The 16,488-nt window shown below is 45.0% G+C and overlaps 2 protein-coding genes and 1 long non-coding RNA gene across 8 annotated transcripts in view; 1 reads left to right on the top strand and 2 right to left on the bottom strand.

Annotated features, from left to right (window-relative positions):
• Positions 1-10: 10 nt before the first annotated feature.
• Positions 11-10,089, top strand: armc2 (armadillo repeat containing 2). Of its 5 annotated transcripts, XM_058057922.1 has the most exons (18): positions 11-244; positions 344-750; positions 830-902; positions 968-1,127; positions 1,200-1,326; positions 1,689-1,756; positions 2,288-2,386; positions 2,897-3,084; positions 3,166-3,268; positions 3,350-3,564; positions 4,430-4,575; positions 4,675-4,774; positions 5,473-5,761; positions 6,730-6,852; positions 6,957-7,070; positions 7,179-7,311; positions 8,430-8,584; positions 8,710-10,089. In XM_058057922.1, the coding sequence occupies exons 2-18, from the start codon at positions 533-535 to the stop codon at positions 8,826-8,828; spliced, it is 2,430 nt and encodes an 809-aa protein (XP_057913905.1). In that variant the 5' UTR covers positions 11-244; positions 344-532; the 3' UTR covers positions 8,829-10,089. The 5 variants fall into 5 exon arrangements, 3 of the variants coding, with proteins under 3 accessions (XP_057913905.1, XP_057913907.1, XP_057913906.1); XR_009120300.1 differs by lacking the exon at positions 8,710-10,089 and having other exon boundaries at positions 7,179-8,003; positions 8,430-8,577; XR_009120301.1 differs by lacking the exon at positions 8,710-10,089 and having other exon boundaries at positions 7,179-8,175; positions 8,430-8,575.
• Positions 2,611-8,705, bottom strand: LOC131107679 (uncharacterized). Its single transcript, XR_009120302.1, has 8 exons — positions 7,149-8,705; positions 6,933-7,050; positions 6,701-6,836; positions 5,460-5,757; positions 5,096-5,216; positions 3,187-3,462; positions 2,866-3,114; positions 2,611-2,792 (listed from the first exon to the last, which is right to left on the bottom strand). It is a non-coding gene; the product is annotated as an uncharacterized LOC131107679 (long non-coding RNA).
• Positions 9,198-16,488, bottom strand: part of sesn1 (sestrin 1) — a 46,659-nt gene continuing 39,368 nt past the window's right edge. The window contains exons 1-9 of one of the 2 annotated variants that reach the window (XM_058057927.1): positions 14,475-14,750; positions 13,734-13,799; positions 13,460-13,660; positions 13,202-13,384; positions 12,826-13,059; positions 11,909-12,163; positions 11,640-11,830; positions 11,422-11,566; positions 9,198-11,332 (exon numbers count right to left, since the gene is read on the bottom strand). In XM_058057927.1, coding sequence (XP_057913910.1) covers positions 11,246-11,332; positions 11,422-11,566; positions 11,640-11,830; positions 11,909-12,163; positions 12,826-13,059; positions 13,202-13,384; positions 13,460-13,660; positions 13,734-13,799; positions 14,475-14,576 — 1,464 coding nt within the window. In that variant the 5' untranslated portion in view covers positions 14,577-14,750 and the 3' untranslated portion in view covers positions 9,198-11,245. Of the gene's footprint in view, positions 11,333-11,421; positions 11,567-11,639; positions 11,831-11,908; positions 12,164-12,825; positions 13,060-13,201; positions 13,385-13,459; positions 13,661-13,733; positions 13,800-14,474; positions 14,751-16,488 lie in introns of those variants that run through there. The other variant, XM_058057926.1, reaches the window with a different exon arrangement.

Raw genomic sequence — 16,488 nt, 5'->3', positions numbered from 1 at the left:
GCGACCGACGACTGATGATTACGTCACAACCCCTGAAGTCTGTCAGTTCGCAGCGGAATATTTTGAACACCCGTTGATTTATCGTTTCTATGCTGTCACACGAGACAGTTTTTTATGAGTATTTATTTGTCGGTAAATTGAACCCGCAATAATTTCCGAAGTCGTACAATTCTTTTGTTAATCGGAAGAATACTTTTAATACTTTAACGGCAAGAACCACAGCGCACTTTCCTTGACGTGCACGGTAAGTTTGGATATACTATTTTATTGTTACCGTGTGATACAACTAAATGTATCCCTTTTAATGGGAATGTGTTCTATTGTTCGTGTTTGTTTGTGCTAGCTACCACAGCAACATGTGGTCGCCATGGAGACGGAGCACACTGCGGAACTTCTCATTTACTCCGAATCATCCATCCCAAAACAAAGCATGTGTTTTTTTCTTGCTTTAAGCAAACCTTACCAACAAAAAAATAATACTCAAACGTTCATAATGAAGACAAAACCACTGAGCTAACGCCGCAGCAGTCTAATGGGCGCCATGGAGAGGAAATATGAGCTGTGTGGGCCCTTTCTGCCAAGGAGGCACCCCTCGTTGAAAACAAGTGCAGAAATAGTGGATGAAGCAAGACGCACCCTCCGAGCTCAGTCCACCCAGAGACCTTGCACCCCCAGGGATGTGCAGAGGCAACTTTTTGCAAGAAGCTCTATCCGTGCAGACCACAACAGCAGACCTTCATCAACCTTCAGGTTTGTCACAATCTTCTGAAGTTCCTGACAAGGCCATATGATGAGTCACGTTAAAAAACAAAAACAAAAAACTTGACAGTCTCCACGCACAGAACTTTGATGTCTCCGACTCCCGGCCGAGTTCAGGGACGCGCCTCTCTCCTCTGGAGCATGTGAGTGACCTTTCACCCTCATGCATGTCCACGTACACAACACAAAGTATCTGATTCCTCACCAGAAGTCCAAAGTTGCAGTTCTCAACAAGGATGAAAAGTTCTCCCCCAAACCACCCACTGAACCAGTGGACACAAAGAGGGGGGGGCTGCCGGTGACACGGGCACGTCTCCTCAGGGCGACGTCTCTCACCACATTGCCTCCTCTAGCGGGACATGCAGAGGGTAAGACAGTACTTTGACCTTGCATTTACCACAAGCTACTTTCTACTTTGTCTCATCCTTTCTGTTTTTAAGCACAAGAACGATTAAAACTAGGCATGTCGAAAAAGTTGCCACCACCCCAAACTCAGGTCTGTGGAGACCACAATGAGATCCCTGCGGTTCCTCACAAACATGGTCCACGCAGAACCCAGAGTGAAAGGTACTTGGTTCTATTCTTTTCTAAATCCCGTTTCTACAATGACAAAACAGTTTCTACAATGACAAAACATTCCACTGTTCTTCTTTTTGCCAGTAGAAAAGCTCCCTCAGTCAAAAAGGCTCTCAGTTAGATTAGAGTGACCACAGCAAGATGACCAAACCCAAGGTCTAAGACAGGGATGAGGTCATGACTGGTCCAACAAGGACATCTAGTGGTAGTATCTAGTATGTACAGAGTTCCCTCGTTTACTGTGGGGATAGATTGCCAAATAGCCTGCAATAAGTGAAATCCAAAGTAGCCACCCACTGGTCAATGTAGAAAACTACTGACCTCTATGTGTTTGTCTCTCCTGGTGTTTGCAGCAAGCTAACACAGCCCAACGATAACACCAGAGTCAGAACCACAGAAGGCGGACCGGAATGGAGAACAGGTTTGTATATATGAGAATTAATTTATTGATTTCCCCTCGGTTATTTTATCACTTAAAATGTCCGTTAATCCAACCTACACACAGCAGTTATCAACTCCGCAAACATACTTTGACATTGCTACTTCCAGCACGATACAATACCCGCCAATCACGGACAAAGCTGTGGCTTTAGACCGCCACAACTTCCTGTGTTGCACAGAAGCAATGGGGTAAAAATGCACGCGACTGACTGCAAGCTGCTGCATGCACAACTTAGACAATGTAGCTGAGGACCTTTCCTACAGCAAACTACACATATGAATACTGTGCAGTGGGACATTGGTTCTAGTCATGAATTTGTACTGGTACAGTCATCCTTGAATGTCTGGTCGTCATTGTAACCTGCTCACACACAACATCCAGAAAGTTCAGTAGCTAGTGACCTTTCAATGGGGCCATTAAAAACACCCTGTTATGTTTTAGGGCACCCAAGTTGTGAACCAGGCATGCATGAGTCTCATTTTCACCAGCAAATGTCTTTCCACCTTTCAGATTTGGGCGATGGACAGACCACCGCAAGCGCAGTTGAAGACTCCAAGTGGGATAAAATAGCGCCTCTTCTCCAGGAGCTAAAGGCTACGGCTGCAAGCAGTAAGAGCCACACAATAAATTAAAGCTGATTAAAAAAAAAAGTAATTATCAGGTCATACACTGGGCTTGAAGTCTCCATTTGACCTAAATGATGTTGACATCACCCCACGGTGTATCTCATATGTATTTGTGGGGGAAAAGTCTCCTTACCGAAAGCAGCTATGTCTTTTCAATGGAAAAATGTTCTTGAATTTACTGGCAGCCTTGTCTGTAAATACACTTCATATAGATCAACACAACAAATGTGGGAACTTTTAAAATCAACAGTGAGTATTTGTTCTACCAAATGTCCAGTGATAAAAACAGAATTGAGGTGTCTCACCTCAGAAAGACTTTTTATTTTACCTCAAAAACACCCTGGCATCCACACTAGAGTCATGGAATTGTGTCGCTCCACTGACGTTTCCTAGAAAAGGGAGGATGTTGTTATGACTCAACACTGTTGTTCTTCATTTGTGCGCATATAGATTCAAACTTACCAGACACTTAATTTCCAATACAATCCCCCAGGGAGCTCTGAGGCCTCGCTGGAGCGTCTGTGTGACTTGTGTGTCAGTCTCCATGACGCCTTGGCAGAGGCTGGCATGCTGGGCCATCATGGCTGCAAGAAGCGCTCCACCATACTACGAACCCTGTTTCAGCTCATTGACCTCAACTCTTCACGGCTTGATCTGCACATCGCCGAGCTCTGCCTCGCCGTCAGTCCTCAAAAGTCCTCCATTAGGATGCTTGTGAACAAAAGTGTGACATTTTATTTGCTATCGCATTTTTTGTTTCAGTTGCGTGTCAGCGGGAACAACCTGCTCAACATCTGTAAGCTCGTCTTCCAGATCAGTCGCAATGAATCCAACGACGCCCTCTTCCAGGACAACTCAGTCATAGGTGAACTCAATTCTGTTTCATGAGCACAGGCCGGCACCACATGAATGTTAACTGTGCTGTGGATGGTTCCCTTCCATGTAGACTTCCTGCTTGGACTGTTGCTCCGCGAGGAGGTGTCTACATCTGGAGAAGCGTTGTTTTACTGCGTCGGCACGCTCAAGTTTCTCTCGGGAAACACTGCGATCGTACGCCTCCTGTTGGACAAAAACTGCATGAGAGTGGCTCAGAAGTTCGTACAGAAACTCTGCACTGTTGACGACGCATTCTTTACAATGGCTGGACACATCTTAGTGCAGGTGCGCGCGCTGTTGTTATTGCTATGCAGCCACTAGAGGGCATGATTTTATCATTGGTCGTTTAAGTACTGCACAATCATTGAAGTCTAAACTTTTCCCACCTAAGGGCCACATACTGAATAAAATAAAACAATGTATGGTGCAATTTTGCTAAAAAAAAAATCCAATATGCTAAGAATAAAAACATCATTATGTTAGCTTTTGGTTATGATAAAAACTTCAGCTTTTCTCCTTACTAAACTACAGCTCGGGGCCCATTTGCACACCCAGCTTATTTTTATTGGCTCGATGCACATTCTAGAAATAACATTAAAAAAACGATGGGGGGTAAAAGGTGTAATACTAGGTGTTTATAATATGCTTTGTCACCTACAACATGAAGCAAACAAATTCACTAACAAGGAGGCAACATGAATTAATTTCCTATAATACTCTATTACTTTACAGTAATTTAAACTGCATAAGGAATAGAGGTGTCACAAGATTGTCTCGTGGGCACTACGTCTGAGACTAGGGCTTCAAACAGGCAGGAAGAGTGGTTTCAGGACCTTGGCGCATTTGTACCATACAACAATGGCATGAACGGAGTGAGCCCTTTTGTCAAAGAGTGCAGATTAGTGTAACATAGTAGAAATTAGTATTGTCATATATATTTTATCATTGTACTTTCCTTATAAGTAAGGTTAAAATGGTGTCTCTTCCTCATAGTCCCAAACATTCATGTGTCTCGCAACACCCCTAAAAAAGAACTACTGCTGACACGGTTATGTCCAAAAGTATTTAGAGGGTTTACCTTACACCACAATGGATTTCAAATATGTGGTCACATGCTAACCTCCACCTCTCTGACTTTTGGCCTCTTCAGCTGACGGCCACCCTGAGGAACCTTGCTGACCACCTTGAGGCCCGGCCGCTCTTTGTCTCCTACTCGCTGATGTCACAGCTCTGCTTGGTGCTGCAACGCCATCGCCAGGACCAAGATGTCTGTACCAATGTTTCTAGAATCTACAGGTAGCATGCTTTATATGGATACTATACCTGTCATTGAACTGGGCCACATGTTCTGCATGAAACAGTGATGTGGTGCTTACTGTGCTTTCTCCTCATCAGTAAACTCTCCTCTTATGCGGAGTGCCGCCTCTCACTGGCTGAGAACCCTGACTGCTACCATCTATTTTTAGAACTACTGAGCAAACATCACCAAAAACAGGTGAGTCGGCAGGGTGTCCTGGGAGGCCTTGCGGTGTCTCAGCCTCAACAGATGAGCTTCGACAGTGTTCCTGTGTACATTCCCACCAAGATGTTTACGTACATCTAGTCCAAGCACATTTGTGTGCAGCATCCTGCTGTGTGTTGACATGTAGTAATCCCTTGACTAAGCCAAGAAAGGTCTAGAAAGGAGGGGAAATAAATAATAATAGAACAAATGGGCCCCTCCCTTGAGCATGCAATCTAATATGACTCATAGGGTGTTAACATTGACACACACATGCGCATTCTCCTGACGGGGCAGTTTGTCCTGTCCTTATACCTGTCACTGAAGGCTCATGCGAGTCAGAGGTGTGTGCTGCCATGTGACAGATACAGCGGTGCCAGGACATGAGGGAACATGCGGGTAGTTATCGGTCGCCTCCTTTGGGAAGTGTGAACACCTGCGAACACGTTAGCAAAGGAAACCAGGTTGACCGTAGCGCTTACTCGACAAACTTAGCTACTACTGTAAATCCACTTATAGGCCACAACATTAGGTACATCTGCCCAATCTATAGAGGAATTCAGCCTTTACAACGATAATATGGCTCAGTTTTGAGGTATTGATTTAACAAGATGTTTATTATGGTGGTTGTAGTTTATATGGGTGCAAATCATAATCCAGCTGACGCATAGTGCATCACCTCTCCACCACAGGACCTTGTCGTGCGACTCCTCTTCACGCTGGGCAACCTCACGGCAAAAAGCGACGAGGCTCGTCAGCAGCTCTTCCACTGTGAGGATTGTGTAGACACCCTCCTGCGGCTGTACGACGACTACCAGCTGAGGGAGGACTCGCCGGCACCCACTGCGGCCAGCATACGGGAGGGCGAGGATGTGCTGGTGAAGCTGGTCAGGGTGCTGGCCAACATGTGCATTCATCCTGATGTGGGCGCGGCACTGGCCAGCAACACCACCTGCATCCAGCTGCTAATGGAGACGCTAGGTAAGACATAAGCAATTTCAGTATCGGTGATGTCACAGCAGGAATCAGCTGCTTCAAAAACTAAAAAGAGGCAATGACTTGCCGAATGCTGGGAAGAAAATGTTTCAATTTACCGGTGGTGTTTTTTTTTTTTTTAGTTTCTGACAACTAAGCGTGTCACAGTGCTGTGAGATCAGGATGTTCTGTTACACCTCCCAGGCTATTTGTGTGTGTGTGTGTGTGTGTGTGAAATTCTCCCGTGTGGTTACATGGTTCCAGGCGAGGCTAGGCTGATCTTATGTGTGAAATTCTTGCTTTCTTTGATGTTGCCACCGCACACACTAAAATCAAACATCTCAGTAGAGACCAGAGTATCATATTTTGCCCCTGATAAGAATAGCCACATATAAGTCAACATTCATTCATTCATTTTCTACCGCTTGTCCTCACGAGGGTTGTGGGGGTGCTGGAGCCTATCCCAGCTGTCTTCGGGCGAGAGGCGGGGTACACTCTGGACTGGTGGCCAGCCAATCATAGGGCACATATAGACAAACAAACATTCACATTCACATTCATACCTATGGACAATTTGGAGTCGCCAATTAACCTAGCATGTTTTTGGAATGTGGGAGGAAACCGGAGTACCCGGAGAAAACCCGCGCATGCACGGCGAGAACATGAAAACTCCACACATAGATGGCCAAGGATGGAATTGAACTCGGGTCTCCTAGTTGTGAGGCCTGCACACTAACCACACGGCTGCTAACTTCATTTTGAATCCAGATTTACATTATACTTCACTGATTTAACACAAGACATCCCTTTGTCATTGAGGTGCACAACCGTTTGTGTAATCCTAACTTAGAAGAATCAAAACAAAACTGTGTTGGAAAAAGTGTTGGATTTCTGCAGTAACATAAAACCACTTCAAAATGCAACATCTACACACCACGACAATACCTGTGATATTTCTTGTGTGTCCATGTCAGAGCTGAGGTCAGTGCAGGAGAGCGAGGAGTTGATAGTGAACGTGGCCGCCACCATCAACAACCTGACCTTCTATCACAAAGACAGCTCGGCGCTGAAACGCAGTCAGCTGGCCATTGCGGGGTGTAGGACAAAAAAAAAGAAAAACAAATATGAACAACACAGATTCATGTGAAACATGTTTATGCATATATATTTTTTAAACCCTGTTTCCTTGTTCTTCTATCAGTGATGCTGAAGTTGATGGTCAGCTCCAACATGGACGCCATCCTGGAGGCCACCCGCGTCTATGGAAACTTGTCACAGTCCAAAGAAGTGCGGGACTTTGTAGTACAAAATGAAGGTTTATAAAAAATAAAAAAACACACATTTATGTTGTTTGTTTTTTTTTAAATATGGCTGCTAACTGGTGTGTCCTTACCTCCTCACTCTCCTCTTGCATGGCTGTCAGTGTACAGGTTTGTGGTGACACTGCTGGACTCTAAGAACCCTGAAGTCTGCTTCTCAGCCTGCGGGGTCCTCACCAACCTGGCGCTGGACCCTCCCAACCGAGGCCGTCTGTCAGTGGAAGGGGCTGCTGCAAAGTAAGCTTGTGTATCCAGTTGGACAATGTTACACAATGAGTGTGGTGTTAATTGCATTTGAGTTGCAATTGGAATGTTCCTTTTTCTGTTGGGTGCCCCTCGAGTTGTTGTTACACATTATAATACTTAAAATACTTATAAAACACAAACATATAAATGCGGTTTGCAAATAGACGCGTGCATACGATTTGCATATTAATCAGCTGAAAAAACAGTGGCTAATGACACGGGTTGCACCTAATCATCAAGCAGGGGCTAGCTTTAGCTTAGCGATTTACTAGCAGTTCAAAAAAGACGTTAATTATCGCAACAAAACGTAGTAATAACTTGCACTTACACATATTCGTCCTGTTCCACAATTTAACAACACCAAAAAACACAAAAATAACAGTTTGACCCACCTGAATTAAGGGGAGAATCGTCTAGCTGGGGCTAGCTTTAGCTTAGCGATTTACTAGCAATTCAAATAAAAGACGTTAATTATCGCAACAAAACGTAGTAATAACTTGCACTTACACATATTTGTCCTGTTCCACAATTTAACAACACTGAAAAACACAAAAATAACAGTTTGACCCACCTGAATTAGGGGGAGAAATGGAGAAAACCACAAGCATACAGCAAATAACAGCCGGCAGGTGGGCGGAGCCTAAAACCATCGATTACCGCTCAACTGATCGACTTGCTAGCTGGTAACAGGTCTTTGATTATTTGTTTGTGTGTGTGTGTGTGTGTGTGTAAGACAACCTTTGTTCTGCTGGACGTCAATGAAAATACTTGTCTGTATTGCCCTTTTTTTCTTTTGGTGCTGATACTGTTAGCTTACAAATGTCAAGTGTCAAGTGTAGCACTTTGTGGCACCAGGTAAGCCACGCCCACAAAAGTGCTTGTTTACAAATGTTTACAAAAAGCATGTAAGAGAATAACCAACCAACATCACCTTATTTTTAGACAAATATATTGCTTAGACTATTATATTTCATAGATTAGCTGTATTATTGCTGATGCTACAGTGCTACACAATGCAAATGGTGTTGAGGCCGGTCAGGGTTGTGTACAACAGACAACAATCCCTCCATTTTTTTTCCATTCGATGAGTGTGTGTTTGTGTGTTTTAGGCTAACAGACTGTCTGCGAGACTTCGGAGCAGGTGACTGGCAGCTGGCGGGCCAGGTGTGTCAGGCCTTGTGGAACATGACCGGCGGCGGCTCAGAAAAGCTTCTGGACACACAAGAGGGACGGTCGCTGCTGGAGATCCTCACGTCATACTTAGGTTGGTTTTGGAGCGGGGTATTGTACGGCCGGGGCTGCATGCGATGACAACGCATCCTCCCATGATGCATTGCGGTTGCAGGACATGAGTGTGATATCTCACCATCTCATGTCGTTCCTCCTCAGATGAAGACAAGGTCCTGAAGTGGGCAGGAAACAAGGACTTGAGTGGCTACCACAGAGAGTCCTGGGAGTTGGACTTCCGACCCGTAGCCCAAAAACTGCTGACAGAGATTGTGACATAAAAAAAACAGGTGATTCCTAACATGTCAAAGGTTCATGCATCCTCAGGTAAACATCAAATGTTTTTACTAGTCTACCAGCTGTACTGTACCACAGCTAATGTGAATGTGTTCTTCTCTTAAGTTGAGCCTCTAGCATCATGTCAATGTTATTTCAAGCACTTTAAAAGTAAATTCCTTTAAAGCGAAACTGTTCCTTTTAAAGTGTCTTTGCACATTTATGTAACAAATTGGCAATTTTATGGCATTGCAGTCATGGATGAGTCATTTCGAGAATCTGCCTCATAAGCAAACTGTTTAAGTGTGTGTGTGTTTGTGTGTACATGTGTGAGAGATGCTTGTAAAACAAATAAAACAGCAGGAAGCAAGACATGTTTAGCCTCTGGAAAACCTTTATTATTAGTACACAGACATGGGGCCCAGGCAGTGCTTACAAGTAGCCTCTAAAAGTACAGCATTTCAGTCACATTACATCAAAACAAATCAGGAACGGCACTTTGTGTACAAACCTTAAAACACTCTTTACATCTCATGAACAAACAATTCAGTGGGTTGATATGAAATATGAGCTGATGTTGAGGTTGTTTGCTTTGTAATCCTATAAATGAGATGTGAGTGAAGGCAGTTTTGGGGGTAGTGATTGTGCTGGTGATGATGTCGTAACACAAAATGTTTAATTTGGCTCTCTCACATAGAGAAATGTGATTCCACCCCCCCTCCGTGTGAGGTGCATGAGAAACAGTAAGCTGTTCCACTTGCACCTCAAACTTTGACCTGGATCATGCCACGGGGGCAGAGGAGATGGGATGAGTCACATGGTTATCCAGCTGACCGACACTTGAACTCAACACTAGCCGAAGCTCAGTGAGAATAGTGCGATCCCCCGTTTTGCATGGACATATCCCATTTCCACTTTCCATAACAATGTGAACCTCATTTAGTGCGCTTTCTTGCACAATCCTCACTGATGATTCAACCAAACAACTTTACGCTACAAATGATACACAATTCAATATCATAAATTTATTTTTTTTGTAAATTTTTCATATATTTTCATATAAAAAGTGTCAGTAACTGACATCAGTCAGAAGTTTGGAAAACAAAAACTCTCCACTCTTTTTCCTCCAACAACTTCCAAAGGTACCATTCTTTTGTCGTCACCACCCCATCGAAACGTTTATCTCTCTTAATCCACCCTAAAAAAAAAAATGCAGTACTTGTTTTAGTGAACAAAACAACACTTATTTTTTTGTTTTTTTTTTTTTACAAAAAAAAGCTGCTTCTGCACTAGTTAAGCTTAATAAGCACAGCTACATCCTTTCACGTTCCAAAGCGACTGCAATCGGAACAATGGCAGCCCGGGGAGAAAAGGAAAAAATATGTATATTTTTAAAAATCAGTCTGCGCTCACCAAAGAGCACTTTGGAGAAAAACAGAAGAGGTATTTCTTTTACTGGTAAAATTCACACCCTCGAGTGTGACCAGGCAGCTGGGATAACACGGAAGACAGCTAGCATTGTGTGTGTGTGTGTGTCGCTGGGGCAAGAAGCCCTGCCCTGCCCCCTTGCCAGAAAAATAAAGATATTGACAAAAAACAAACAGTTATCACAATAGAGCTACAGCAGAAGCAAGAAGTCTCCTTCAAAGCGCCTTGCCTTTTTTTTTTTATGACACATGAAATTCAAAAAGCTACCTTCTCTCGCTCTCACACACACTCTCTCTCTTTCACATACACACGGTTAACTCAAAAAGGGCTCAGTGTTCTTTGAGTCTCCACACACTCCTTGAATTAGCTTACACAGACATTTGGGATAAGAGGGGAATGGGGTTAATGCAGTGGATTGCAAATGGATAGGGACTATGACTGAGAGTTGGGGAGGTAATTTTGGGGTGGGGGGCGGGTCAATATGACCCCCTCCCTTCCCGCTGAATACAATTCAGGGGAGCAGCAGCATCAGCACACTGCAGCATATGAACACTGCGCTGGATCGTTCAGGCACACGTACGGTGGCCCAAATGTGATGCGTCCCGTCGCCTGTTACCACGACGACCGCATCCTCAAACAAGATATCAAAAAGAAACTAATAACAGTATTAACAGTGCAGACGGGTTGTGGCTGCACAGCTTTTTTTTTTTTCCTAGAAGGGTCTTCAGTCAGGTGGAAGAGGGTGGCGCATGCTGGAATACTCAATACTTGGGTGCCTGACATCCAGGATGCCCTCTGTTGGACACTTTTGGCACTGCAGGCAAAAAAAAACAAAACTGTGCCTGTGACAAGTTTTTGTTCTGATCTTCTCAGCATCCATCTTCTCCATCGAGCAAACCCTTACCAACATGATTTCATGAAATGTCTCACATTGAGAAATGGCATGTAATAAAAACTATATATAAAAAAAGACAAAAAAAATGCTGAAAGCACTTCATGTCATGTAGCGAGTGATGGCTCTCAGAGCGTATAACAGTTCTGCTTGCATTCGCGCTTCCATAAGAAGCAGATTAACGTGGACCTGCAGGGAGTGACCAGAAACAGGAAGTTAGTGATTGTAATGTCATTTTTTTTTAAAAAGGCTTCTCATGTGAGGAGCGAGGCGCTCACCTTCTCTGAGTGCTGAAACTGCCTCCAGAAGCTCTCATACATTCGTTTGGTGGTCTTCTCGGGACTGCACACCATAGTCTTGATGTAGATCTTAAAGCTACGGTCCAGCAGCTGGTTGATCTCGCCGTAGTCGTAGTCGTCATACCTGAAGAAGGCACACGTTAGGGTGAGAAACTACAGCATTGGTTAACGTCCAAGCTTCACAAACTGCTGCTGACCTGATTCCGAACATGCAGTGGATGTAGTTCCAGATGGCCCTGCGCAGCATGCTGGTGTCCACGTCTTTGTGTGTGGCCATGGTGTTATAGGTCAAGTTGTACGCCATTTGAAACTTCTCATCCAGCATCTGACCCACATCGGGATACAGCCTGTTCACCAAGGAGAAGCCGTGGTCCTCCCAGCTGTAGTCCTGCAGAAACATACAAATAGATGACTCATGCTCATAAAACAGGTGGAGAACATTCATGCGTGTGTTTTTGGACTCTACCTGCACTCTGAAAGTGGGCACGTGCTCCCCCCTCCTGTAGAAGTCCTTGTAGCCGTAGCTGGGGTCCTCAAAGTGTCGGGAGATGTCCCTGGAGGGCACCCACTCCTCGTCCTCGGCCGTGACCACCAGCATGCTCTCGGTCTTCTCACGCTCAAAGCGAGTGGCCATCTCCTCCTGGCTGGCTTCCTCATCGTCACGGCACTCCTGCAGCTGCTTCATGCGCTCCATCAGCACCTCCACCTCGCTGCACATCTCCTGAGCACACATTTTCACATTCGTGTCAAAAAATAAACCGGGCCATTTCAATAATTTCCAAAAAACACACATTTGTCCGGGGAAAATTATTTCACAATCACTCAGTTAAGCCAAGTGGCACCATGTTTGGTATGATAATAAAACATATTTGGAGGCTGGCAAGCATATGCTAAAACAACAGGTGGCACTAGAGCATAGCAAGTAAGCTAACATCAGAACCCTGAAGAATGCCATGTCTGCAATAGACATTATATTCAAAAAATAAGGAAGTAGAAATATCATGTCTGAAACTGGTGTGGGCGCCACTGATGTTAAGCCGCCTCCAACTAGTGGTACATTCAGGAACATGACAATAGAACTAATTTGAGACATGTACATTAAATCAGTGTAGATTTAATGCCAGGCCAAGTATGTGATGGCAAGTAGTATTTATTAGTAAATATTTAACATGATTTACACGTTAAATGAAAAAAAGTCTACATAATACTGCATGTGGTCAAAGCCTTTTTAAAATACTTGCTAATTCTACATTTTAACCCCCCAAAAAAGACTTTCTGTACGATGAAGTACTTTCAATTCAGTGTATCGCTTCAAAGCTCTGGAATTATGATGACCCCACCTTTAGGTCACCACGTAATTATTCAGAGAGACAATGGCCTCACCTGGCTGCCAAGACTGTCATGGTGATTGCCGTGGTTGTTTCCGTTAGCGATGTCACACACGCAGTACTGGCTAAGGGAGGGTGGTCTGAAGGTATGGCCGCCGTCGCAGTGGATCTCTGGCATGATGCCGCAGCCGAAAGTGAAGGAGGCCAGGGAGTGGTAGTGTGTGAGGAGGACCACGGCGTGGATGAGCTCGGCCAGGGACCAGCTGTGCTCCTCTGCCTTCAGGAGACCCTGGGAAACAAGGAAAGTTAAGAATATGAATTTTTAAAGCCACCCTTAAGATGACCTTCACTATAACACGCTGGCCGTGATCTCAGCTGTTACACAAGTAGACTTTAACACCTCGCCGGCCAGACTGTAGCCACTTTCTCACCTCGATGTGCTCCTTGGTGAGCAGCCAAGGACGGTGGGCCAGGATTTTGTTGATCTCTCCCAGCTGCTGCAGCTTCTGCGGGGCTTCATCCAACCCGTTGAGCCACTTGGGGTCTCCTCCGACTTGGAGGAAGTCATTCACGTGGAGATTGACCAAGTACGAGCACTGGTGTCGAGCCGCCGCCTGCGTTCATGAAAGAAAAAAACACCATGACCGTCAGATCAATGTCAGAAAGCGGAGGGAGGGCTGGGGTCGTACCATGATGCCGATATAGTGGCGGTAGTGCAGCGACAGCGGCCCGTCCATCTGTAGCAGGTAGTGCTGCGTCCGCAGGAAGCTCTCCAGGTACTGCGGGTGGAAGCCCATCACCAGGGAGATGTTGTCAAGGCGACCGAGGGCGGCGAACGCATCCTCAAATATCGACTGTGTCCTGGTGTCCACTTTACTGACTTGGAGAATCTTTAGCGGGGGAAATAAACACTGCATAAACACAAGAATTTCACTTTTTTTCCCAGTAGTGGTGTAACTGTACCTCTTTTTCAGGGATAAATCTACTAGGTCCGTTCCCCAGAGGTCTTGGGATCCTTATTCCTAAATCCTGAAAGACAAAAGAAGACGTTTAATATGTTTCTTTACTGTCTTTAATTGTATGACGTATACTTTTTTGCTTATTTGACCGTTTTGGTTGTCAATAGATGTCAATTCAAGGGCTAATGTGCGAAACATGACCAGGAATTGGTTATTATTTCAGTATAAAATGACAGTTTTGTCTGTCCACGCAATACATTATTCATTCTAGTCAATCAGAACCTTTTCATCAATTTCATTCTTTACCAGAAATAGTTTTTAATTATTTAGGACAAAGAGTGTAACATCCAAAGGGACAGTTTTGTCATGTCCGGACATGTCCACCCCTACAGGATTGAACACCAAAAAAAGATGAATGAGAGGACCAAGAAATGTCGTTAAATGAGCTACAACAACATGATTAACGATTTAACAATGACAGTGACAATGAATGGTGGCTTGTTCAACGTATGGACGGCGTATTGTCGGATTGGGGAACGGGAGAAAGGGGGCGGGGGGGTGCGGGTTCCCCCAAACTTGCCTGACAAACAAGTCCGGACAAAAGACTGCACTGCAGCTCATATTCACTCGAAGGAAAAACAGTCTCCTCAAAGCATCCATCAACTGACACTACTCCAAACCCGAACATTAGACTTAGGGCAAACGCTTAGTGGAGTTTGCACGCCGAATTGCATCGCTTTCTTACCTTTTTGCTAAGACGTTCACAATGGGCACATATCTTGAACAAGTCTGTCACCGCCAGCGAACAATTCTCCACGTTCTCCGACGGTGACACTGCTTGCCTCATGTCGTGTCCTGGTTACACTTTTGCTTCTTTCGAACGTTACTTCAGGAAGGAAAAAAAAATCCTAAATGCTCCCCTTCTTTGTTCCTGGAGGCGCTGCGTTCAAGTGCCCTGCTCGTCAGCTGTTGCAGCAGCATAGGCAGTACAGTCCTGGCCCCCTCTTTGCGCATACATTCGGTAAATAAGTCGAGGCTCGTTCGATTGACACACGAGGTGGCCAACCACGGTGCGAAAACACACTCGCGCTGACCAATTGCATTTGAGGAGCGTTGGAGGGGCGGAGCTAAGCGTGAGGAAAGAGGAAGGAGGGGACCAAAACGTGAGCGGAAAGGACAAGCCCCCCCTTTAAGAAAACATCATCACTTCTCTCTCTGCTTCTTTTGTTCCCTGCTGCCATTGATCATGATTTAATCTGCTGTCATTGTGTCTGCAGTCATTAATTAAAAGCTGATCATAATCAGCAATAATCAAATCAAGGTGGAAGGCATCACTTTAAGATATATACTAGTGTCAAACCCGCTTTGAAAGCAGCAATCTTTATATGAATCGGGGATATAATGAAGAAAGAATGGGTCTGCTTGCCACTGCGGGGCCATTTAAGTGTGCATGGCAGCCTCTCAGACTGCAGATAATGTCATCCTTCCACTAATCAGGCAGCTGAAGGACTCCTTTCAGAGCTAGGAGGTGAGAGGGGAGGAGTAGAGATAAGGAGGCCAGCTCTTATGGCTTTGTTTATCCCAGCCTGACAATAACACTGGCACACTGCATTACAGCTTTATCACACAGCGAGAAGGTCAATTATAATACACGGGAGCGAGACACGGCATATTGCTACAGATTTTTGGTGGCAAACAAACAACGGAAGCAACGGCGTAGCTTCCCCTGTGGCTTGGATGGCACCGACATGAGGAATAAAGCTCCATATGGTGCACAATAGCAAAGAGTGTGTGCAACAACAAGTCCGTGAAGGGGTTAAGGGTCACCCAATAAAGAAGCAGACAAACAAGCTATATTTGGTGCAACGAGCAACTCCGCTCTGTGCACTTTGAGCCTGTCCGGCCAGTTTGGCAAGCGGCTGCATGGATCGCTACATCTGACAGTGTTCAGCAGGTTCATTGTGTGGATCGAGCCAGCCGTCAGAGAACCCCCCCACACCCCCACCCTTCCCCTTCTAAACTCCTGTTGCCACAGGGTGGGGTGCGGGGCAGAGGTAAACACGTTCCCAGGGCTGGAGTCAGCACTCCCATGGCTCAGCAAAGCTGCAGAAGAGAGCTGGTCAGCGTTAGGGCTTACGATACAGCAAACACCCTTTCACATAAAAAAAAAAAAATGCTTAGGCTCGGGGGTCTGGCTTCACGGACGCTATTGTGAGGGTGCACGCACTGATGATTCCACGGGGGGGCACGAGACCACGGGACTGTTGTGTCAGTGTTTGGGACACTTCTTCACCTCCGAGAGCTTGTCCATGAGCTTCTTGCAGTCGGCTTGTTGGCTCGCTTGCCACATGCAAACCAGATGTTGTAAACAAGTCCCGCAAAACAAGCTCGTACTTTGGACAGAAATATAAATACTTCAGTATGTGGAGTGTGTTACACAAGAAATTCATCAAATTATTTGCCAAAATATAGTCAACAACAATCACTAACAAAATAACAATCTCTTCCAGGCATCAGTAATGTTATGGGACATGATGTTAGCTTACTTCCCTTTTACGCTACATGGAGACTGGCTACTGAACCGACATGCTATGGTTGTTTTAGCGATATTATGGACAAAATGTAACATTCAACTAGTTGAAGACACCTCTAACTTTTATCTCAATAAGACATACATGCTACTCCATGCAAGGTCTGCTCCAGTAATGTCACACTTCATGCTGGATTTCATGTTTCCCCTCAATGAACCGTAGCTCCCA

Source organism: Doryrhamphus excisus, chromosome 19, assembly GCF_030265055.1.
Source record: "Doryrhamphus excisus isolate RoL2022-K1 chromosome 19, RoL_Dexc_1.0, whole genome shotgun sequence".
In the NCBI taxonomy this organism is placed as follows: Eukaryota; Metazoa; Chordata; class Actinopteri; order Syngnathiformes; family Syngnathidae; genus Doryrhamphus; species Doryrhamphus excisus.
This window is presented reverse-complemented; position numbering and strand designations above follow the sequence as displayed.

Bases quoted from the DNA above. Each gene is read 5' to 3' on its own strand.
- armc2 (XM_058057922.1), top strand. From the start codon at position 533: ATGGGCGCCATGGAGAGGAAATATGAGCTGTGTGGGCCCTTTCTGCCA. The intron at 1,327-1,688 runs GTACTTGGTTCT...TGGTGTTTGCAG, and splicing joins CGCAGAACCCAGAGTGAAAG to CAAGCTAACACAGCCCAACG. The intron at 5,762-6,729 runs GTAAGACATAAG...TGTCCATGTCAG, and splicing joins GCTGCTAATGGAGACGCTAG to AGCTGAGGTCAGTGCAGGAG.